Genomic DNA, 24,492 nt, shown 5'->3' with positions numbered 1-24,492 from the left:
TCCCGCGATGCGTTGGATGTTGATTTTAACTCCAAGGTGCTGATCAGCCCGGAAAGTGACAGCATTATTTATTACGTGTATTAAAAACCAGACCTCTCCAACCTTAGAAGACAGGTTTAAAAACGTGCAGGACTCTTCCACCTTAGAAAAAACCTATTTTTAACAATCTCCCAACATCCTGACGTGGCTCCAACGCTCCTTGGAGAAGCTTCTCTGGCCAGAGATGGATCGTAACACAGTGATTCAGTTCCTGTGTTCTTCTGAGCCTTCAAGGAAAATTGTGGTGATTCATTTTTCCATACGACAGAGCTGAGGAACATACAGGTCAAACACGAGGGTCCGATACACGACGGAGGGGCTGTGCCTGTGCTCCCACCGCCTCTCCAGTGAGATGGGCCGTTTTACTGGGACACCAAAGCCACAGCTACAGCGGAGCTGCTGAGCCCCGACAAGATGTTCTTGACAGGGCACCTCTATCCCACTCTCTGCAACTCCATCCAGAGAGGAAGGCTGAGTATCAAACCCTGGGACACTTCCAGAGTGACAGCCATCCACCGTCGCCAAATAAACACGAGGTTTAGGAAGAAGGCACTACCGCTGTGACTTTAGAAGCTCTCAGTGAAGTTTTGCAGCTTGGTGACCTACCTGGCAATTCAGGAAAGTGAATTTTTCTTCAATCTGTGGCATCTTAAAATTCTACATTAGTCTACCGTCACCTAGTATAGACAGATGCCAACGACGAGCCAAAAAAATACACAAAGCTTTAAGCTCTTTTTTTGTTAAAACCGCTGGGAGGTTGCCTGCACAGCAGCTGTTTAATTAATTGTTCTGCCATATTTACAGCATCCAATTTTTTCTGTGATTCACTCTTTAAGGCTGGCAGTACGCTGCGCAATTTTCTTTAATAAAGCTCGATAAAATTCAATTTGTTGTATATGATATGCACTGAAAACACCCACAAGCACGGCTGCACTCGCTCCGACTTCTCCGGCTGACCGAAGGTGGAGGGTGAGAACACGCTTTTGCCAAAAGAACAACCTTCCCCCCCAAAAAAAACCCACCCAACACAAATAACCCCAACCCCAAAAGTCAACGTCCTCCTGCCTGCTGCATTCACGGATGTCACAATACAGGTCTGACACTTCAACTGTTCCCGGAATGATGGATGGTGACACCTCTGGATGAATAACACAGCGGGAGGCAGTCAGTCAATCACAGCAGCAAAGACTTGGGGCTGCACGGAAATGTCTTGAGAAGCAGCAGGAACAGGGGAGGAAGAATGCAAAGGAACAGATGGGGTGTTTTAAGGAGGTTTTAGGAACCATCGCCTAAAACACCACTTGCGCATCGATGACGCGGTCAGGACGGCCACCCCCGTGATGCGGTCGGTGTTCCGTTCCCAAAGTGGGAGTTGTTAATCCCATTGGAAGGTCACAATGGGAAGTTTCACCTTCCAGTGGTGGGAGGCTAAAGGCTGGCTGTTTAACGGCACCCAGGTTTTTTTTACAAAGATCAGAATTGTTCCCTCCTTGTCTTTGTTTTGGGTTTTTTGGGGTTGACTTTCCGTGCTCAGCGATGGGTGCCTTCTCTTTCAGGCACACCGCTCACCAGCCTGCTCCAACGGCCACGTGTGTCCCGGATGAACCTCAGCCCTGGAACACTATGAATCCAGACAGCTTACGAACGAGACGAATCGGGATGATCACAAGAAGAGGAATAAAAACCAAACAAAACCACTTCTCCTTCCATGCTACCATCTGATTCGTTTGGTCAAAGCCCAGTCCAGCAGCACCTGTTCACAGAGCAGGCAGAACAGAGTCCATGAGTGGCGATCCAAGTTCACAAGCAGGAAGAAAATGAGAGAGTTGTGCGCTCCAGCCTCCATGGTCAAAGGCCTCGTGGTGCTCAGGTCACTTGAAAGCGGCGTTGAAGGCCCTGCCGATGACGAGCCTGCGCACCTCGCTGGTGCCGGCCCCGATCTCGTAGAGCTTGGCGTCGCGCAGGAAACGCCCCATCGGGTAGTCGTTGATGTAACCGTTCCCTCCTGCCACCAAAGAGAAGCCAAAAAGTCATTTCTTCGTAGATTTCATAGATTTCTAGGTTGGAAAAGACCTTAGAGATCATCCAGTCCAACCGTCCCTAATCCCCCATTAAACCATATCCCTAAAGCAGTTCATCCACCCTTTTCTTAAACGCATTCAGGGATGGAATCTTCTCTCGGATCGCAGGGGCTGAGAGTGGGATGGGGGAGAGCACCGCTCCGCCACAGCGTGCGGCGCTCTCCAGCGATGGCTCAGAGGAACACGCACCGCCAGTGACTCACCCAGGCACTGAATCCCATCCAGAGCCACCTGCGTGGCACATTCTGCCGAGTACAGGATCACCCCGGCGCAGTCCTACAGGAGAGGCACAACGGTGACAGTCAGGAAAGGTGTCACCCACCCGTGTCCCACCTCCGTGTTGCTCTGACCTCTCCGTTACTCTACGGACACCTGCTAACGAGCAGAACTACGTGACCACAAAGGCAGGGGATGCGTTCCCCAGCGAGGGAGAAGCCGCAGCAGTCCTTCCGTCACTACAGAACACTCGTGCCAGGTCTGCAAAGGCCACAGGAAGACAGAAAAAGGTGCCTCACAAACACACATCATACCCCCCAGGAGGCTGATGTGATCTGATTTGGGGTGCGGGGCTCTGCGTGCCAACTGTCGGACGCTCGGTCCCCTCCTTTGCGGGGATGCCAACACCCTGGAACGACTGCTGCAGCCTCTTTGGGCTTCCATCAAACACCTACTGACGCTGCCAAGTCTGCTGCCATGCAGAACACAGCTTTTTTTTCATTTTGGGGGAATTAAAAAAACCCCAAAACACCACTCGGGGCTGCGAAAGAGTCATTTTAACGCCCAGCACAGAACCTCCACCCTGCTCACGATCCGGGACCGAAGGGAAAGGAATTCCCCAGCAGACAGCCCGGGTGGGAGCGAGCTCACCTTGGCATTGAAGTGGCCCTGGTCACACGCCTTCGCCACGTTGTAGACGTACTGCCGACACGCCGTCAGCCGCGTGTACATATCAGCCATCTTGCCCTGCATGAGCTGCGCGGCGCGGAGGACGGGAGAGACGTTAACGTGAGCGAGGGGAAGGTTATTTTCTGCATGAGCACTGGGGACCACCCGCTCCCCAAGCCATCTCACAGAAACTAGACAAATGGGAATCAGAGACTGGTTCCATAGAGTTGGAAGGGACCTCAAAGATCATCTAGTTCCAACCCCCAAGAGAGGGACTCAGCAGAAGTATGGATTTGTAACCCCCTGGGTGCCAGCCGCAGCGCCAGCGCAAACCCCGAGCCACCTGCACGCAAAGGCCTCCCATGACAGAGCTCCTCGTCCTCTCGTTTTTTAAAAGGAAAAGCAAGACAAGAAAAATTTCTATTTCCATTTCTGCCTCACCTGGAAGTGGCCAATTTTCTGTCCAAAGGCTTCTCTTGCATGTAGGTAAGGAATTGCGTGGTCAAGAACAGCTTGCATGAGCCTAAGGAAAGCACAGACATGCAGGAAAAGGAAGATGATAGAACAATTAATACCTTATAGATAATAATATATAATAAAAGAATAATTAAACCTTGGAAGCTCCATCTAAGGCAAAAAGGTTCTCTCATCTAAAGTGAGAAATACACTCAAACAATGCTACGAATAAGATCCAAAGGTCTTGTTTTTCTCCTTAGCACTCCACATACTGCTCATTTGGGACATCTTGTGGTAAGCTCTTACCTCCTTAACTCAGGAGGTGGAGTTGAAGAGCTTTCTTAGAACTGTAGCTAAGACAGTTTGTGCTGCCTTGTATCTCCAGAGAGCACCAGCTCAAGGAGTAGTAGCCAACACCATAAAAAAAGCATAGGCAAGGATAAGAAGGGTGAAAAAAAAAATCCTCCTCCTGCTTTGTGGAAGATGGTCTTTCCACATGAGGGTTAGTACAGAGAGACCCCTTGGGAGGACAAAGGGACTACAGGGCAAAAACAATTACTGGGGAGCTTAAGGACCGAATAAATGAAGAACAAAGCCTTTACCCAGTCTGGCGTTCCTCTGTGTGCCAGTCTGGATAGTGGTTTAGATTTTACGGAATCAATGCCAGAAATGAGCTGGTTATTCCCACAGTAACACACACTGTAGGGATACACCAGCGAGCATGCGGGGACCAAGGCACATTGACCATCTCTGGAAACGTCTCTGCACCCGTCAGAGCAGCTACGGCATCGCTCCAGCACCCAGCGGCTCCGGGATCTCCCTGCTCCTGCCTCCTCGGCACCAGGCTTCCTTCCCATGACTGACCCAGCCACCTCCTCCCAGCCTTTCCTCTCCTCTCCAAAGCTGCCCCAGTATCCCAGTTCTCCATCCAAGACATGTCCTACCGAGAGCTGCAACCCCTGTTGGAGATCCGCTGGGTGAGGTGATCGTGAAGGGTCCTTCTGACCTTACAGTCTATAAGAGATGACCAACCCTTACCCCAGGGGCCCACCAGACAGCACGAGTCTCTCCAGGTCCAATCCACTCATCAGAACGTAGACTCCTTTGCTCACTGTCCCCAAGACATTTTCAGCTGCAATCGGCAAAGGAAAGTGATTTACTGGTGTGCAAAACGAAGGTCAGCTGTTGTCCGAGGGCCTGCGTTCGCTGGGGAGAGGATTCAAACTTTCAGTCCCATTCACTTGTCTTTTTGGCTTGAGATGCAAACATTCAGGTTGAGCTGATACACATACTCCCCACCACTCGAATGTCTCTTCAATCCAACCAAAGCCAAAAAGGGAAAGGTGGTGAAGGGTTACAAGTGCATCTACAATCGCCGCTATTCTCCTGCCTGTTTTCTAAAGAGTAGGGTGCTCTCCAGACATCTTCCAGCTCAGCATTTGTACCAACGAAAATAAGAGACTTAACAGTCTGGGAGGACAAACTGGGAGCCCCCTTCACCACCGCATTAGATTCATAGATTTCATAGATTTCATAGATTTCATAGATTTCATAGATTTCATAGATTTCATAGATTTCATAGATTTCATAGATTTCATAGATTTCATAGATTTCATAGATTTCATAGATTTCTAGGTTGGAAAAGACCTTAGAGATCCATCCAGTCCAACCGTCCCTAATCCCCCATTAAACCATATCCCTAAGTAGTTCATCCACCCTATTCTTAAACACATCCAGGGATGGGGACTCAACCACCTCCCTTAGTTTGTGTCTAAGCCAAACTGACAGCATTACATCTGACGTGTGCTGAGAGGGTATCTGAGACGAATGCAAATCCTGGTGTGATGAGCTTTGGGTCACCTCTCTGAGCATCCCCAACACGGGGACCAAAGCGTACGCAGGCAGGCAAAGCTCACCACTTACTACACGTCGGAGAGATATATGTTAAGTCTTCTGAGACTGGAGAATATGGATGGTCATTATTGCCCTTCCCGTGAGGGGGGCTGACCAGAGCATGGCAGTTGTTACAAACAAGCGTTGTAAAAAGACAAGTATTATTTCTGTGAAATCGGAACAGGGAAATAGCCACATTAGATAATGGGCTGAGAAAGAAATGTCAAAAAAGCGTTTCACTTTGGGACAACATCACTCATGTGCTGATGTTAACGAGTACCAAAAAGAGAAGCAGGAGCAAAAGGCTCATCTCAGCAAGGCTGTACTCCTACCATCAGGAGAGAACTTCAAGCCTGACAACGGTGCTTTGGAGATGGACAGAGATCATCCACTGATCACACCACGTAGGAGAACTGACATATACTCCAGGCTTTGATCACAAGAGATCCGAGAGGTGTGACATGCAAAGTGAAAACGAGACAGGACTCGGACACGTGCGGATAGTCTCCTGAAAGAATCTGTTTTTCAGTGGCAGAAGCTCGTGGACCACATTGCAAAGCATGTTGATGTAGGGCATGGAGAAGAGGCCCAGCCTCTGCAGGGCCATCACCACGATACTGGAGCTGGGAAGAGGAAGAAGAGCAAAGCTTGATTTTTGGAGAAAAAGCTCAAAAGCACCAGAGACAAGAAAGAAAAATACTAATAGCAAACATTACCCTGAGGAACAGAACACAAACACCAGCATCAGTAATAATAAAGTGACAAAGCTGTTCATGGGTAAGGACATCTCACACCTCAAAAAAGGACTGAACAGCCTGAATGCTTTCCTGTTTGTCCAGGGAAAATGGATGGACAGTGGTGAGCTGCAGGACACAAAGAGGGAAGACCTGCTGGCTGCCTGTCACAGCAAAAAAAAAAAAAATAAAAAAAAAAATAAAATCGAGGCTCTGAACCAACTTTTACCAACGCAACATGACCGAATGAATCCATGGACAACACTTGCCAGGAGAAAAACACCTGTGGAGCGTGGCTGACAGCGAAACTCAACGTAGTTTAAAGTGGATGGAATTGCAGTGCCAGAGGACATCTGGATCTGAGAGAAAGATCCCACAGACACATGAAATGGCATCAAACTGGTTCAGCTTCCACGGCAGGAGATCAGAAGCTGCATTAATGGCCAGAGTGCAAAGTGTGTTAACTTTCAACACTGCAGTGGTGTGCTGCTCTGAGTTAGCAGAAAATGGAAATCCCATTACCACGAGCACACGCTGCTCTGTACGGATGATTCCCCAGGAGATGATCTAAGACCAGGGCACTGGCCTTTCTGGTTTCAGAGTGGAGGGATCCAATAAAGTTAGAAACGTCACATTTCAGCAGAGCCTCTTTCACTTACTGCAAAGCAGCGTTTGGTGGTGTCTGGGGAGCAGGAGAGTCACCTGCTCTGCAGATATGCAATTAGGATTTTCATGAGTTCAAGAAGGTATTGAACTCCTCCACTTGGTAGATAGGGGCTGGAAATTCTTCTATCAACAAAAATAGCCTCTGGAGTAACAAACGGCCACTGCAGTGGCCCCTGCTGCACTAACTAATGGAGGGAAGGATGTCCATTTTCAGGCTCTGACCCCAAAAGAACTCAGAAACGCTACAGGCAGCCCAAAAGCCTGTTGGATAGTCTCCAGTGATTTTGGAGGAAAAAGAACAACAAAAACTTAAAGGCAAATTAATTTTCCTATATATGAGATGAGAGGCTCTAATGGAAACAAAGAGGTTTCTCTGGAAGCCTCACCGAGGCTCTGCAGAAGAAGCGGGTAAGAGCTAAGCCCATGAGGGTGAAGAGAAGTGACCTACCAAGGGATGTGCTCCTTCACTGCGATCCCGTACACTGCGCTTTTCCAGTTCCACCAGCTCTCTTTCCAGGCTGCCAAAGAGCAGATAACCATCTGCAAAGCCCTCCAGCTCACAGTCTGAACATGAATCTAATTAGTGATCCGATTTATCTGATGAAGAAGACAGGAAACCACCATGTGCATACTGCCACGATTTGAACCCGACTCACCCGGGACCTTGCAGTCTTCAAAGACCAGCTCACAGGTGTTAGACCCTCTCATTCCCAGCTTATCCAGCTTCTGGGATGTGCTGAAACCTGGAATTCCCTGCAAAGCCCAGAGAGTAAAAACGGGTTTCAAATCTCAGTTCTGACAGTCTGAACAGAAATCTCGAGATGTCTGTCGAGCACACGAGCACGCGCAGGGTACCAGATGGGAGCCACAGTGAACTGCCCACTCTGGGAACCAGAGGAAGCCAAAGAGCAGAGAAACATGCCCAAGTCAGGAGCACACACGAACTGAGTGCATCCATTTTCCAATGCACTTAAATAGTAAATAAATAAAGTATTTGGGCAGCTGCTGACACTGACTCTTCTAGAGAAAAGGTTGAAAGCTTTGCCAGTAACCGAACTGTTCTAACCATTAGGTCAGGTGAAGTCCATCAGAAGGTTTACTATCTCTGAGATTTTATATTTCCAGTACCATTTACTTTATTACAGCTTTCTGTCTTCCTTGTGGTGACAGAGACATGTATAGCCTAGCCTCAAATAATCACAAGGAAAGAAAAAACCCAAGAGATTCCTGTTTTCCAAGGGCTCCTCATTGAACAGCTGTTTCTGCTCCCTTTGGCCCACTCCCTTTGCATGCACGTTTGGGGCATTCCAGGATTGTGAAGGGGCAGTGCGAGAAAATAAGGGGGAAGAAATGGATAGAGGTATTTTAATGTCTTAGCTTAAAAAAAAAAACCCACAAAGTTAGATAATGGGATAGTAGGACATGTTCACAAGGCCTCCGATATCTCTGATGATTTCTGGCAACAAGCAAGCCCTTTTATATTAGAATCTTGTCCGTTCTCTCCACATTTCTAGCCCAAAAGCCTGGTCACATGCTTGGCTACCAAAATCCAGGGGTACCCAGCTGAGAGTGCGGTATGCCACGTCACGGGGGCAGAGCACTAATCTCATGGGTTTATAAAATTCCGTCAGGAAGTAGTTTGTCTTTGAGCAAGAGGCTGGCAGTTGAAGAAACAAAACCAGAGCCAGTTAGGGCGAAGGAGTTGGCTTTAAAAACCCACACGACAATCAGCTTGTGAGAATTATTAAACTTACCCTCTCCACAATGAACGCGGTGATACCTCGGGAGGCTGGAACAGCGCTGACGTCAGTTTTGGCATAAACGATGAGAACATCTGCATCTGGCCCGTTGGTGATCCAAAATTTGTTCCCATTCAAAACAAAGTAGTCTCCTAGAAGCAAAGAGCTGCAGTCTGTTAGCTCGCAACAGAGCAACACCGATATCCTCACCCCATTAACTTCAAAACAGGCTTCCAAGGATGCTCTTTAAGACCCCCACAAACAGCATGCACAAATCTTTCCAAAGTTTAAGAAAACTCATTTCCTTCACCTCTGCAGTCTAAAGACAGTTTAACAAAGGCCTGACAAATGCAGGTGCCTCGCACTGGTTCCATCATACCACCAGCCTCTACCACGACAATCAGAAGTCCACTTTTAGACCTTCAACCATCCACCTTGTGCCTTCGCTACCTGCCCTTACCACACATCGAGTCTCCTAGGAGGCAGCACAAGCCTGCAAACGTGGGTGGGTATGGCCAAGACCAAGCACCGTGCCTCCGTGGCGCAGAGGAGGTTAGTCTGGATTCACAGGAGATGCTATTTACACCAGCTATCTATCCAGGCAGCACGTGACAAGCTTTACCTTTCTTATCTGCTCTCAGCTTCATGGACACAACATCGGATCCGGCGTTGGGTTCGCTCATTGCTAAGGCTCCAACGTGCTCCCCGCTGATTAGCTGGAAGAAAAAGACAAATATGAGAAAGGGAGGGAGAACAGTAGCATTGTTTCTGTTCCCTCTTTAGTCTGCCTTTTCCCCCCCCCCCCCTCTGCACTGAGTCTCTACGGTAGCTGTTCTGCAAACGAGAGCCGTTGCTGCTGGCAGAGCCCTGGCAGGGAGCTCCCTCGTGCTGCTGGATGGAGGGAACAGAACCAAATCACAGTGGGACGAGCAGGATGACTCAACTCGTGTCTGAACTAGACGAGTACAGTCCTGCTCGTAACCACCATCTCCGGGGAGGTGCCAAAAGACCCATGCAGGCAGCCATATGCCTTCCACCAGCTCCTCGTTCCGCGCTTTATGACTGCCCTTTTACATAAACAGCAGTTGTTAAACACAAAGGCCAACGAGGGGGATGAAGAGAGACTGCAAAGTTCTCACAGCCCGGTCCCCCCACACTCACACTGCAATAGCAGATGGACACCCTCCTTCTGTGCCTGCTCATACCAGGCTCTGGCATAGCTGCTGCTTCCTCCTCCCTGTTCCCTTCATCCTGCCCTTTTCTCGCTTTTTTCCCCCCTCCTTTGATCTCTCTTATTTTTTTTTTTAAAAAACAAGCTCAATGCTTAAGATACATGTTCAACCAATTCAATCCATCAGTGCATTTCTGCAGAAGTCTTCATGATCTGCTCAAAGCTACTGAAGTACCATTAAGTACCCCGTTGTAAACCCAGACCAGCAAGACCGAAGTTTCTTGCGCTGGTAATTCCAGCAGCTGGAATTCAACGGAGTAGTTAAGTTCTTCCGTGCATTTAAATCCTGAAATCTGTTTAACGTGCCTTTGAGTCACAAACATCAGCGCCCCAAGTGACAAAGTTTCACATGTAGTTAACTAGCACGGGCAAACCAAACATTTGGGCAGTGAGAAGTGGAGAATATAAACCAGGAAAGCAGTGGCTTTCACTCAGAAATCTCAAAACGATGTGGGGAGTTGAAAGAACATCATCCAGTGTCACCTCAAAGCCTCATTTAGGAACACAGCCCCAGAGAGCCGGACTATGCTGCCTACAGACATGGACCTCAGCACGGGTTGAGGTCAATATGGATTAACTGGACCAAAATTAATAAGCTAGAGAAGGGAAAGTTTGGCACGCGCAGTATTTCCCAAAGGCTGGGCTACTGAAATCCGTTAAAATGCTACACCCCACGAAAGGCACTCATCCCTGCATGCAGCCAAAACCCAAATGCTTTCCATTTTCCCTCTCTTCCAGCCACATACCTTGGGCAAATACTTGTTCTTCTGGGCCTCGTTGCCGTTCCGCACCAGCTGGTTGATACAAAGGTTGGAGTGGGCACCGTAACTAAGCCCAACAGCTGCTGAGGCACGAGAAATTTCCTCCATCACCAGCACGTGGTCCAGATAGCCCAAAGCAGATCCACCATATTCCACTGAAAAGGGAAACCTCACGTTAACCACCACGGAGTACATCACATGCACACACAAGACCTCAGGGTCGGGCTCCGTCTTGAATGACATCCGAGACACTTTACAAGAGAGCTTCTGGTTTTGACGGACACTGTCCCTGAGCTGGGCACCTCTGGCTTTCCCCATCCTCTCTGAATTTCAGTTTTCTTATCTCAAAGGCACAGTGATATTACTTGTTCAGCATAACCAATAATTCACTTGTACAGCATGGTTTGATACATATAACATGCATAAGGATACGTCTAAAAGGTGCTACCGACGCTTGCACAATAACGAGTCCTTCTTGTCAACCACCCTGAAGTGCAGCCTTAATATTATCACAAAGATTAAATCACAAAGTGGAAGCCTGGATTAGGGGAGATGACACAGGTGGAGTTTGTAAAGTCCACACGTGTGTGTCATAACAAGGACCCCTAAACAAGTGAAGAATCCTCAAAATGCTCAAAAAGTGTGCCACCAGCGACTCCTCTAAGCCCTTAAGCCAGGAGAGCAGCATTTTGATGGGAGTCGATTCAGAATGAGAATGATCCATACATGTAAGTAACTGCTGGAATTCACCAGTGGCAAGAATGTGGATTTCAAGAGAAGATGAAGCGAGACACAGCAGCACGGTCATTGTAACTGGGAATCTAGCTGGGCACACTGAGCTGAGTCTAAAACCGGTGGTAGATTAAAGGCACACAGCAGAACGGGGAGAGAGAGAAGGCTGAGAAACATATAATGGCCTTCAGCAGCTGACAGCCTACATAAATATATACATATATAAACCTACACACGTTTAAATACACACAAATACAGTCACATCCCAAAGTAAAAGCTTTGTCCTACAGGCAGGAAGCAAGTGATTGTACTACTAAGAGAAGAACTAAAAGAGCAGGACGTAAACACTGTGAACAAGTCGGGGGGCAACCTGGGAGCACTCACTCGTCATCAACATGAGTGCTGTAAATAAGCAGCAACAACAGCAGGAGTAAAAAATGTTTGTGTGCTCAGAAAGACCAAAGACCTGAGCACATAACCCGGGCTCGGAGAGGGCTCCTGTCCCAAATTAACACAATCGCTGCCGGCGTTAGACGCTGCCTTTCCTCCCACATCATTCTGACTCCTGTCTTTATCTGCAGGGCTCTTTATCCTCCGAAATCACCTCTTTACAACAAATCAGAGTTCGGCTCTTTACTACCAATATCCTGAAAGATGGGTTTAACAGTTTCTCAGGTATGCCAAGACAAGAGGGTTTTCTATTCATTCCTCTAGAACGATGGGTTGGGTGCTGTTGCCTCAAGAAAGGAAAGGTAGCAGCCTGCTGTAGGCAGTGCTGGCCCACGATTGCCTTGTGCTGCAAGAGGTACAGGAAAATAATCCTGCCAGACAGCTCCTCGTGTAACACAAACCATCGTGTGAGTTGGGGTGATGCTGCCCTTGCAGAATCACTCTCTATGTGCAACATGCCTGTATTACTGTTCCACGGTAGCTACGTATTGGCATTACTTAACTTAAGTCTTTATAAAATAAATGGGAAATTACATCAAACCAACACAGTCCTCCCCGTTTTGAAAAGAAAACAAAACACACTCTTACTGGAAACGCTCCCTGAACCGACTTGATCCACCGATGCCCAAATACGCCATTTAATTGAGCATACGCCCTCGTAAGATTTCACATTATCTGCACGTCCTAAATCCCGGTCTCCACCTCCGACGACAAAACCAATGCCAACAAAGAAACTGCACGTAGCTATACAATCAAAAGTAAGGCCAAAAAATTCTGAGCATAGGAGGGTTTTAGAGGTAAATCTTTGAGGAAATCCAAAGGGACAGGACTCACGAGGGGATGGCTTATTTATAGTGTGGGAAACTGCTGTAAGCCTCAGGCACAACATCAAAGAAGAAAGAAGGTAAGAGTGAGAAAAAACAGGAGCAGCAGTAAATTGGGAAGAGTAAAGAGAAAGCAAGCAGGAATACAGACTCTTTCAAGCAGACTCCGCGCCGCTGAAAGAAACGCAGAGGCATTATTTGGGGGCATTGCTATTCAGCTTGCTTCTGCAGCAGCCTTTGCACACCCACATCCAGAAACACAGACTTTACGACGGGGAAATAAAGGCCCCATTGGCTGCTTTTCTCCACTAAGGGCTTCTCCTCATTACACTCTGTTAGTGCATTCAGCATGACCACGGCAGCCTCAGTAATCTATAACATTAATCAAAACACTTTTCAACTAACCTGGACAAGGCTGAATAAGATTTACCCCGATTTTTTTCTCTGACTGGTTGGATGTGGTCAGCCCTCCATTAGTTATCACGGCTTTTCACAGCATTGTTTTCTACCCTCTAACTTCTATTAGAGATGGATGTTTGTTCTGGGATACTTTTATCTATAGCTCTCCTTCTTCAGAACTTGCAGCAAACGCTTCGTGTTGGAGAAGCGCCAACGCGGCCGAGTTGCATATGTTATATCTGGATAAACCACTGCTGAACAGTACTTTTCAATTCTAAAAGCCCTTTTGTAACCATCCAGAAGTCCAATAAAGAAAAAGTTATTCTTCGCTGACTCAGAACCCAAAAGTTACCAAAGAGTTTTTTTTAAAAAACAAGAAGATAGGAGCTTCTGGACACACGGATGCCACAGCACAGACACGGTTGTTATGAACTGGAAGAGGTGAGTTTAAGTCGTCTCTCTTTTGTTTGAGGAATCACTCAGCAGAAGGTAAAAGGTACAAACAGACTTACCAGGAGCTGTGATCCCCAGAACTCCAAGTTCCCCCAGTTTCTTCCAAAACTCCTACAAATACAGAACAAGCAATCAGTCCGGACTCGTGGTCAGAGCATCAGCATAAAAAGTTACCCCAGGCAGCTCACTGGAAACATCCATTTACCTTATTCTTGCCATATCTCAGAGATAAAGACACCAATACCTACCAATCCCTTGGATTGAGAACCCAGACAGACTTAAGGACATTAGTTATGCTACACATGGCAGTGGCCTCTTGAATACAGCAAGAATTCACGAGCCTAAATTTAATTCTGGAAGGACAAGTCCTAAGATTTAACTCATTGCCCAGTTTAAGGAGAATTTTGATGAATTAAAACCGTCCATTAATTTCAAAAACTGCACTTCCAGGCTTTCATATGCTCTCCCTTGCTAAAGATTATTTAGGACGTTATGACTCAAGTTTATGCTTGCCTGTTACGTCACGCATCCTTGTCGCTGTGCTTCGGCAGCACCGTGGGGGCCTATCAGCCTGTGGTTGCTGCAAATAACAGTGAGCATAAGCTATCCATGGCTAAAATCCCTGGAAATACTGGGAAGAGTTGCTTTTAGTCAGCACTATTAAAACTCTTCTAGTAAAACAGAAACTGGTAAGTAAAGCCAAGGAAGTCTCCTTGGGAGAGACAAGAAAAAGGGGATGCCACAGCTGGGGCAGCCAGAGGTGCTGCCTCGCAGAAGAGTTACAAAAGCTGACCACGACAGAATTTGCAACACTTGGGGCTTGTGAAGCTGAAGGAACTGAATCCACAAGGACCGCTCAAGTACATAACCTCCAGGTTTTCAAGACTGCCAGGCCACCAGACACACACGGGGACCGGGCAGCATTACTGAGTTTTGCTTAGTTGGACACCTATGCCACAAAGCCCATCTGCCAGAGGACAAGCTGTCCTCCTTGACCACCGACTCCTCCACTCTGGCCACACCACCACTCAAGGGACAGCCACGATTCAAGGAAGAGAGCTGACAGCTGACTAGAGACATACCCATCAGCTGCGCCTGGCACTCGGCATCACAGAGCAAGAGGGAAGATATGACGTAATGCAGTGGCAAAGGATGTCACCAACGAGGACCATACAGATGCTGGAGAGGTCATCTCTCTGTCGCTGCTTCAGACTGCAGCCTCTCCTCTGCTACACGCAGGTAAACACCTGTCACAGGGCCTCAGCATCCAGCGATAAGAAAGTTATCAGTGAAGAGTCTCCAGAGACTTCAGAAAGTATTATTCAATAGTTCTGGATGACATCTGGTGCGCCAGACTAAATTGATATACTTAACTTCAAAGCTACGCATGTATCTCTGAAAACATCAACATCAGAGCTCTGGGAAACCCTAGCAGATGTTCTGAGCTTTTTAAGTCCTGTGGAGCTTATGAAAACCAACAGTTAGGTCTCTCATTTTCATCAATCAAACCAGCCTGTTGCACAGAATTTGTTGGTTTTATTAGGAAGGCAAGTTTCAGCTCGACGGTCAAATAACTCTACATTTCAGCAACTGCACACAGTATTTTCACAACAAATCTGAGAGGAAACGCCCATGTCCAAGAAAGGGTCCTAGCTAGGAGAATACAAACCACATGTTGGAGGAGTCTCAACAGAGCCAAGCAGAAATACCACCATGAGAATCCAAATGAGACCATTATCAACCTTTTGTTTTAAAATTCTTTTTTAATTGGATGCTGGCTGGGTTCTGCCCTGGGTTGCTGAAAGTTGTTAACAAAAGACACAACAGGAAATTAAAAAAAAATTGTTTTCTCTATGGATTTCAAGTCTGAAAAGTTAACACATACGTCCCTGTGGTGTGGACTGGGATTCTTTATCTGGACTAATGTACAGATCAAAGTACAGACAGGCTTTCGGTACCATCCATTTCAAATGCACACGTGAAATACTTGCCCGCATGCCTTTGAATTCATTTTCCTGGTCAATCTGTTGGGCCTTCGGAGCCAAATGCTCTTGACAGAACTTGGTCATGGTCTGTCTAAGCTGGGAAAAGAGGTAAGGAGAAAAACATGTTACATCTCACCAATATATTGTCTTCTTCCCTGGGATCCTGCCGACATTCCCCTGCCAGGTGGCTCCAGGATCCCAAACCCAGAAGCACGAGACCATAAGGAAGTTGATGTTTTGGGTTACTGGTTGAAAGACCCTTTAGTTTTTTAAAGGGAAGGTCCTGACGTACTTCAGTTCCTCTCTGCATTTAACCTTAACAGTCTTACCCCAACACAAGAGCTGCACTAGGGCTCCAGGGGATGGTTTTGAAAGCTGATGAACAGAGCTTATGATGCATTATCCCCACCCAGTAGCTGCTCAGGGTTTCATTTAATTGTATGCAGATGTCTGTAATAAGCACGCATACTAATTAAAATGTGTTATTGTATGAAACTGGAGCTACGTTAGCTATCCTACTGTTCTCTTCAGAGGGAAAGTTTGATAAAGTCAGGTCTGCTTGCTGTTCTAAGTGTTAAAAATCTCAAAATCTTTTCTGAGTTTTAAAATCTAAATACTCACATACGTGTCTTCTGCAGAAGTCTATATACATACTAAGAAAACACATACAATATATTTTTAAGTGTTTTTAACATCAAGATTCAAAATCTTTGTCTAGATATTATGGTAGAGTTTATTAATACCATTTTTCCTTTTCATTCTTTATTCCTACAATATTTTCCTCCTTTTACACCTGCTGAATGTAGCAGCACAAAGAAACATCAAGTTAATTTGAGTTGATGAGGCCACAAACCACAAACAAAACTGGTAAAGAATAACTCTGTAGTAAGAAAGAAGTGAGAATGAGTAAGTTTATTTTCTACATCCACATGTTTGCACTGTCATAATTGCCTAGGAAGTACAGCTACAGCTCCAGACTCAAGAAGCACCAAGGAAAAAAGAGTTTAATTGGTAGAAGCCTGTCTGGGTCAGCAAGGAGTAACTGCTGTGACGACCAGCACGAGGCTGCTTTTGGACTGGATGATCTCTAAGGTCTTTTCCAACCTAGAAATCTATGAAATCTATGAACACAGGAGGAAACAGTAAAGCTGAGAACTGCTATCCTAAAGCTTTAGGTCCCCCATTGGGTAAGAAAACAAGCTGGGAGAGCTGCAACACTTCTTTTGAGAGGATTTGACAAGCCCAAATGAGTCTGTTTCTTTGCTCATCGTATTCTGATCAAAGAGGCCCAACATGAATGCAGCGGACTTCTTTTTTTACGCAATGCTTCGTCCTGTTTTATCAGAGAGTCACAGAACTGTTTGGGTTGGAAGGGACCTCAAAGATCATCCAGTTCCAGACCCCCTGCCATGGGCAGGGACACCCTCCACTACACCAGGTTGCTCAAAGCCTCATCCAACCTGGCCTTGAACACTTCCAGGGATGGGGCAGCCACAGCTTCTCTGGGCAACCTGTGGCAGTGCCTCGCCACCCTCAGTGTAAAGCTCCTTTAGATACTGGAAGGTCTCCCCGGAGCCTTCTCTTCTCCAGCCCCAACTCTCCCAGCCTGTCTCCACAGCAGAGGCGCTCCAGCCCTCGGAGCATCTCCGCGGCCTCCTCTGGCCCCGCTCCAGCAGCTCCACGTCCCTCCGCTGCTGGAGACCCCAGAGCCGAACGCGGCACCGCAGGCGGAGCGACGAAGCGCTTTCCCCCGACGACGAAAGGCCGCGGCCGCGCCGGACCGGGCCGATCGCTCCCGGCACCGGCCGCGGCGGGACCCCGCCGGGCGCGGCGGACACGTGGCCGGGCCGCGCCCCCTCCGATTGGCCGGCGCCGCACAGCCGCGACCAATCAGCGCCCGCCAGCCCCGACACACCCCCGGCGCGGCGGCGCGCCAACCGGGCCCGCGGCGGCGCGCCCCGGCGGGGCGGGCGGGCCCTTACCTGCCGCTGCTCCTCGCTCAGCCCGTTGACCGTGTCGTCCACCGCCAACCCCGCGCAGCCCCGCCGCAGAGGCCCCAGCGTTTGGCGCCGCCACGCTCCGCCCGCCGCCCGCCCGACCAGCACCGCCGCCATGGCTGCCCCCGGGCCGGCACCGGCGCGCAGGCGCGCCCCGCCCCGCCGCCCGCCTCTCCGGTGGGGCCCGGAAAGAGGAAGGAGGGGGCGGGGAGCAGTGCCGCGGGGAGGTAACGGCGGCGGCCCGCATCCTTCCAGCACGTTTAATGGATTAAACCAGTAGTAGTTACAACAGACCGAAACGGACGGGCCGGTCCCAGCACGGTGCGCGGCCAGAGAGTCCAGGCGAGGCGCCGGGAGCCGTGGGAAGAGCAAGGAGCGCTACGAGTCCTCGACACACGGGCGGGCCCCTCCCCGAGTGCGTCCCGTTCCTACCCCCGCAGGTGCTGTCCCACCAGAGACCCATCACCTGCTCCTTGTTTTGGACCACCAAACGTTAAAGATTATGTTTGTGGAGGCCACCGAACTAGGAGTCTAACATTTAAAAAAAAAAAAAGACAGTATAGTCCATCCTCGAGCCTCACATAGCCAGGAGCAGCTCCAACTCATCAAGTACGGCTGAATGTTCCTTAATTTCTGCTTGAAAGGAGGAATGCTTCTCCAGGGACTGGTGTCTCCCTTCTTCTGCCGATTTCCACTTAGCCATCGCTGTCTGTGTAGAGAAGTCAGCGTACAAGGCATTTTACTCACACCAGAGTACTGAATAGCCAAGTTCTAAAGCAGCTCCAGCTAAAGCATTTAGAATCACAGAATCATGGAATGGTTTGGGTTGGAAGGGACCTCAAAGATCATCTAGTTCCAACCCCCCTGCCATGGGCAGGGACACCCTCCACTACACCAGGTTGCCCAAAGCCTCATCCAACCTGGCCTTGAACGCTGCCAGGGATGGGGCAGCCACAGCTTCTCTGGGCAACCTGTGCCAGTGCCTCACCACCCTCAGAGTGAAAAATTTCTTCCTTATATCCAATCTAAATCTCCCCTCTTTCAGTTTAAAGCCATTGCCCCTTGTCCTGTCACTACACACCCTTGTAAAAAGTCCCTCTCCAGCTTTCCCATAGGCCCCCTTTAGGTACTGGAAGGCTGCAATAAGATCACCCCGGAGCCTTCTCTTCTCCAGGCTGAACAGCCCCAACTCTCTCAGCCTGTCCTCATAGCAGAGGTGATTTGAGCTCTTCAGCAGGGTCTCACCTGCTAAACTGAGTCTGGGATGTCTTTTACCTTTGTTCCTTGAGGAAAATGGCAATTTATTTGTGACCAAAGTTTAGGAAGTCTTACATAATAGTGATTTCATTAATTAGCTCTTAAGGTTCTCGCAAAGAATTGCGGAACTGTAATTTAATTACTGTTTTGATCAGTACATAGTATCATTGAAGCTGCTCGTGCTTGCATCCTGCTCAGTTCCCAGAGAGACTGCGTTCTGCCAGTGGTGCTTACAACCTCCTGCAACAGTCCCAAAAGCTCTCGCTTGAGAGGAGCAGGTCTAAGCAGAGACAGCTCCATTTCCAGGATGCCATCCATCTTCCCTTGGGAACTGACTCAGTCTAACCTGAAAGCTGCCAGTCATTACTATCACTTTCACCTCCTACCTTGGTTCAAGTGTATACAATTCAACTTGAAATGACCGAGAAGAGAATTAATGTCCCACCATAAACTCTGCTTTAAGTCCCCTATATAAAGGGGAGTAACACATATGGTTTCCTTAACAAAAGATGAGGCTTTTACTGCCTAGTTTGTTTGGAGAACAGAGCAGCACCAGGAGGAGCAAAATAACCTTCAGAATCTTGCTCAGCACCAAGTGCTCGTTACCTGGTTGAATCTGAAACAAAGTCAGTCTCACCTGAAGCGCCTCCTTTTCTTTTGCAGCTGTTTGATTAAATAGCCTCAAGTCTTCTACGAGCTTCTCAGTTAACAGCTGAAGAGCCAAAAGGAAAATAGTTTAATATAATGCCAATAAATGCCAAGTCTCAGCAGCTGTTTCCACAACACCAGTAGAAAAGGGCAGTAGCACACAGACTTCTCAAATCTCATCTAACTCCTGTTGCTATTTCTAAGTTTTCTTACCATTGTCTGTTTCTGGCATTCTTGTGTCTTTTCTTCCTCCTCCAAAATGTTGCTGCCTGTAACTAATTTATGAGATGCATTAGTGAACCTTTAATATACAGATAACTTTGCTTGTAAGAACTAACAGCTTTTCAAAGTAATTTTCTACAGAAAGAAAAATTTAATTATTTTCAAAGTTTATCCAGGACAGGGACTACTACAGGAAGCAGCTTTTTCTCTTAAGCTAGAAAACAAACAAAAAAAAAATCCCCTGGAGTAGCAGCAGTATTTCCTTAGCAAGGAAGCTAAGGAAATGTCTTATGAACAGCCACAACAGGGGAAAAAAAAAGTTCTGAAATATGAGTACCAGAATGGTATGTGAAATGCACGGTCCTTACCAGGATCAATGTTTCTGCTTTCTAAAATCACCATGCAAGTCTCCTGAAATTTCTTGAGCTTCTCAACCTCTTGTGCCAGGCCTTCATTCTCCTCTTTTAACTCCTTTATAGTGCCCTGTCAGTAACACAGGTTGTAAGTGAATTCAGTTTCCAGCTATATATTTTTTTTTCTTCTCATTAGTCAGTACTCCTGAGTGTGATGCTGATGGTCTAACAAGTGTTCCACCAGCACCAAGAATCAGGTCTTTCCCTTCTGTCTCTACCAAATCAGTCTGTTGCAGACCTTTACTCCTGCTTCTTGACAGAATTAATACATTAACACAGTTATATTAATACATTAATTATGACATCCACACATCATAGCAATTGCTAGAAAAATTTAATCCTAGAGATAAATTCCTTTTAGGCAATCCTAGCATATATTTTCTTGCACTCCCTCTCATGTATATTAAATAATTCAAGAGTTTGATGCATAGAAGAGCATATAAACATTGGGGGGAAAAAAAGGCATCTCAGAATCTTTAAGCCACAGCATTATTCCCTACACATTCGGCTATTCCCAGGCAATCGGATAAGCTGATGGACCCCACAAGTTGAACACAATTCTCCAGGAGAATCAATAAGCATGTGGATTAGGGTGATCCAGCTGATAGCGCCAGAAGCATTTTTCAACATTTCATAGGAGGTCTCAAAGGCTCTTAAAGAAATCAAGCTGTGAGATAAGAGGAATTATCATCTCACAGATTAGGAACTGGTTGAGAAGTAGGAAATGAGGTGAGCTTTCACAACTGAAGGTTACCAGCAGGGCCTCTTGCACATGACAGAAATTGTGCCAAGTGCGTCCTAGAGCGATCTGTAAGAGGTGGTGAATAACAAGGTGCCAATTCTGAATCTAAGCTTGATTCAAGAAAGTCAAATCTGTTTGAAACAAAATCCACTGAGTAGTCCCAGCTCTCTCAGCCCTTCCTCTGGTCCCTTAATCATCCTAGTGGCCCTTTGCTGGACTCTCTCCAGTATGTCCTTGTACCAGGACCCCAGAACGGAGCACAATACTCTAGGTTTGGCCTCACCTGTGCTGAGCAACGGGAAAAAACTTGTAGGAAAATACAGACACCGAAAGATTAGGAAACAATATGACACAATAGCACACGAAGAAGCATAAGCTTATATAAACTGAGCTCCGAGTTAAACACTCGGAAGAGAAAGAGGTCACTGTCCCCCAAACTCTTAGTGCTCAGCAGTGACCAAAATTCAAGTAGAATGTTCTTTGTTACTAAAATGAGACCATACACATTCCTGAACTCACATCTTCCATGCTGTACGCACTTTCACACCACACTACATGATGGGTTAACAGAGCCAGGAGAGATTGGGCAAAAGGAACAAGGATGAACAACGAAATTGAATAGCTTATCTACCATGTAAGTACATCAGGAGCTATGGAAGAAAAAGAAATAATAGACTCAAACCATCAGTGGTGATTATTTACAGTTTCTCTTGATGTAGCTAGGAAGCATCTGGCAATATCAAGGCTGTTTTAATAAAATTTCATGTGAGCATACAGTTGTGGAGTTGAAATATTCCCCCACAAATGACTTGAAAATGGAATTAGAGCTCTGATGACTATTTAACAGTGATCTGGATGCAATATCCACCCAGATACATCTGCTGATTTTCAGGTTTTAGCAGATGTCATGGGTGTCAGAAGAGAAAATGCAGCCCACCCAAACACTATTGACTTCTGATGGAGACAGGAGAATGAGCAAGACAATCCTTTGATCAGACCATATAGTGATCAGAGTGTAAGAATTACTCAATGATTTACTTTTTTCCTCACCTGTGCTCCTGTTAGTCTGGAGTGTAACTGTTGTTTGGCTGTTTCTAACAGCTGGTTCTTGGTTTTCAGCTCTGCTTCTAGTTTGTATCTGTTTACAGGTCTGTAGAATCAAACATCAAAGATTTAAGGGCAAAAATATCAATAGTACAAAGCTTTTCTTTTACTTCCCCTAACACGCCCTTCTTTGAAGCATTTGCTCTTGTTTCAAACCAAGAGCTTTAATCAGCAAACTTGGCAAGAGAGCTCATCCTAACTCTCTGAGAGGGAACATTACTGCATGAGGGCAACTAAAAGAAATTTGAGGAAACATACCCTCTTGTAGCTGTCTTCTTTGAAAGCGGTTCCACTTTCTTGGCAGATTTAGGCAACCTTAAAAGAAGGGTAAAAATACAATTACCAGAAAACCACTGCATTCTTGCAGGTTACCAAGTCTGTCAGTTTGACAAAACCTGCAAAACGCTCAGCCATCTTTAGGACATTTTCCAAGTAATAAAGCCATCAATATTTTGCTCTTGTTTACCCTTGGTTTGTAGCTTTGAAGACACCATCTGCGGGAATGTTTGAGCTAAAGTTAAAATTGGGATCTTTGCTGAACTCTAGATCCGCTGTTTTGCTCATGCATTGCTTCTTTGAAGGAAAAGCCATTTCTGCAAGAAAAAGACAACAATGAAAACACTACCGTCCACAAGAGACCACCAAAACACGTAGAACTACTGGATCACTTAAGCCTTCAATTTGATATAAATCACAATCATATCTGGCAAGAATGGAGACTTTAAGGTAGTGACAACTAAAGACAGCCTTCAAACTTCACCCAGGACTGAGAGGCCAGAACAAGCCCTCAGACAGCTCAGATGGTAGCCGGCATCAAAACACAGTTGCCAGGCTAGCACTAATGAGAGAAAGTTGGAAAGCGATAACGCAGGCATGATAACAAAGGTCTCAACATCAAGCAGACAGCATGCCACAGGCTTCCAAGCGAAGTTTTTCAGTCCTGGAAGCAAAAAAAAACACAGCCCACCCAAAAAATTCAGTTCTCTTAACTGAGAGCTTCAATTTACGATGAGTAGATACACTTTGAAAATAACACCGTAGAGAACTAGCTTTCTAGGGAAAGCTTATTTGGCTTTAAGCCACTGCTGTTTGAGTATATAAAACTTTGTTCACTTAGGGGGGTGGGACGAAGCTTCCTAAACACATTAAGTTAGATATTTTTCAGATGACATCCTCATAAGCATATTTATATGAGGGTACCACGGCAGTTCCCACCGACGCAGACCAGCTCCCGTGTTTTTAACGTTACGCCCGGATGCCTCACGTTTCCAAAACGCCGTAAGCAGTACGGAAAGGCTTATAGGAGCGAGAACCTCCGAAGGAAAGGATCTTTAACCCCAGCGCCCCACCAGCGGGGGATGCCGCTCGCCGGGCCCCGCACCGGAGGGGCCGAGCCGCGATGCTGCGGCCAACGCCCGCCCCGCTCGGAGGTGAACGTTTAGCAAAAAAAAAACCACACCCAAAACGCTAACCAAAGCCCTAAACCGAGACAAAACACAGACCAAAGCGGTACCGGAGCTCCCTAACAGCCGCCGCCGCCGCCACCCCCGCCTGGGCCGGACCCGGCCACCGGCCCTCCGCGCCCGAGACACCGGTGCCCCACGGCGGAACGGAGCAGGGCAGAGCTCTCCCCTCCCGGAGAGGATACGCACCCGCAGGCGGGCCAGCGCGGTGGAGCGCGCTGTAGACGGGGATGCGGGAGGCCTCCCCCTCCATGGCGGCCGCGCTCCCCGCCGCGCCGCCGTTTGAATCGAACCCGCCGCCAAACGGCTGCGCGCCTCCCGCGCATGCGCAGCAGCGCCGGCCGCGCCCCGGCGCGGGCCGCGCGCAGGCGCAGTCAGCGCGGCGGGAATGGCGCGCGGCGTCTCTCCCTCCCGCTCCTTCCCTCAGAGAAGGCGCCGCGGGGATGGCGGGTCCTCCCGTCGCAGCTGGCCTCGGGGGAGCTGCCGCCCGTGCCGGGGCTGCCTCTCCCTGCGGCGCCCCGTGGTTTGGGCACTCGGGGCCCGGAGCCTTCAAGGCTTTTGTGGCCTTCCGGGGGACTGTGCGCCTCTGTGCCCTCGGACGCCGTTAAAATTGCTGTTAAGGGGAAATGAGGCGTCTGTATAAAATGTCTCCCGAGTTTCCTAAACGTTTTCACAGTGTTTTCCAGCGCAGTTTGCAAAACGGGTGAGAAGTCCCTCCAAATACTCACGGAAAAAGGCTCCTGTGGAGCAGTCAGCGCCTGCTCACGGCATGCAGGGTGGCCCTGGTTGCCAAAACACCCCCCTGGACACTCACTGTACCGAGAACTGCACCATGAAAATGCAAAACTGAAATACCTTGTATGTTTCCAGCATCGTTCCTAGCTTTAAAAGAGCATATTCCTAATGGACATGAGGCAGTGGTGGCCTGTCTCCCACAGAACAGGGAAAACTCCTTGCAGGTGCCAGAAGGAGCAAATCTTTTTTTAAGATATATACTTTCCTTTCACTGGTTACGTTGGGAAATATACGAGGCACTTCAAGGATGAAGGAAATGAACCACAGTGTTCTCGGCGAAAATGAATCATCGCTCAGATTTAGGAAAGTTTGTCATAAGCGTTTATTTTACGTCAACTTGTATAGAGAATGTTTTCTCTTTTTCAACAGCTAAAGGCAAGGAAGTGTTTGTTTTCCTCTTTGTTTCTGGTAGAGAACAACAACAACAAAAAAAGTAAAATTCAAGATTCACCAGATAGGCAAGTTTTAAAAAGTTACATGTTTGTGGGGAATGCCTTGAGTGGAATCAAGCTATGAAAATGGC

At 47.6% G+C, this 24,492-nt stretch overlaps 2 protein-coding genes across 2 annotated transcripts; both read right to left on the bottom strand.

Moving 5' to 3' along the window:
• Nucleotides 1-1,910: 1,910 nt before the first annotated feature.
• IVD (isovaleryl-CoA dehydrogenase) lies at nt 1,911-17,442 on the bottom strand. The gene is made up of 12 exons (XM_086613716.1): nt 17,311-17,442; nt 15,335-15,424; nt 13,403-13,454; nt 10,471-10,640; nt 9,116-9,209; nt 8,509-8,645; nt 7,411-7,507; nt 4,500-4,593; nt 3,447-3,528; nt 2,988-3,092; nt 2,324-2,396; nt 1,911-2,044 (listed from the first exon to the last, which is right to left on the bottom strand). The coding sequence occupies exons 1-12, from the start codon at nt 17,440-17,442 to the stop codon at nt 1,911-1,913; spliced, it is 1,260 nt and encodes a 419-aa protein (XP_086469842.1).
• A 460-nt stretch (nt 17,443-17,902) lies between these two features.
• KNSTRN (kinetochore localized astrin (SPAG5) binding protein) lies at nt 17,903-23,427 on the bottom strand. The gene is made up of 8 exons (XM_086613997.1): nt 23,364-23,427; nt 22,178-22,304; nt 21,970-22,026; nt 21,658-21,757; nt 19,821-19,935; nt 19,444-19,505; nt 19,220-19,294; nt 17,903-18,034 (listed from the first exon to the last, which is right to left on the bottom strand). Exons 1-8 carry the CDS (start codon nt 23,425-23,427, stop codon nt 17,903-17,905), a joined length of 732 nt encoding a protein of 243 aa, XP_086470123.1.
• Nucleotides 23,428-24,492: the final 1,065 nt, after the last annotated feature.

This window comes from Tauraco erythrolophus, chromosome 6 (genome assembly GCF_009769465.1).
Source record: "Tauraco erythrolophus isolate bTauEry1 chromosome 6, bTauEry1.pri, whole genome shotgun sequence".
NCBI classification, from domain to species: domain Eukaryota; kingdom Metazoa; phylum Chordata; class Aves; order Musophagiformes; family Musophagidae; genus Tauraco; species Tauraco erythrolophus.
Note: the sequence above shows the minus strand (reverse complement) of the source record. Positions and strands in the feature narration are given on the sequence as shown.

Coding starts and splice junctions, on each gene's coding strand:
- IVD (XM_086613716.1), bottom strand. CDS start 17,442: ATGGCGGCGGTGCTGGTCGGGCGGGCGGCGGGCGGAGCGTGGCGGCGC. Junction 4,594..7,410: donor TGAAGACTGCAAGGTCCCGG/GTGAGTCGGGTT, acceptor TGCCGATTGCAG/CTGAAAATGTCTTGGGGACA. Junction 2,397..2,987: donor AGGGCCACTTCAATGCCAAG/GTGAGCTCGCTC, acceptor CCTCTCCTGTAG/GACTGCGCCGGGGTGATCCT.
- KNSTRN (XM_086613997.1), bottom strand. CDS start 23,427: ATGGAGGGGGAGGCCTCCCGCATCCCCGTCTACAGCGCGCTCCACCGC. Junction 22,305..23,363: donor CCGCGCTGGCCCGCCTGCGG/GTGCGTATCCTC, acceptor TTTTTCTTGCAG/AAATGGCTTTTCCTTCAAAG. Junction 21,758..21,969: donor AAGAAGACAGCTACAAGAGG/GTATGTTTCCTC, acceptor TTGATTCTACAG/ACCTGTAAACAGATACAAAC.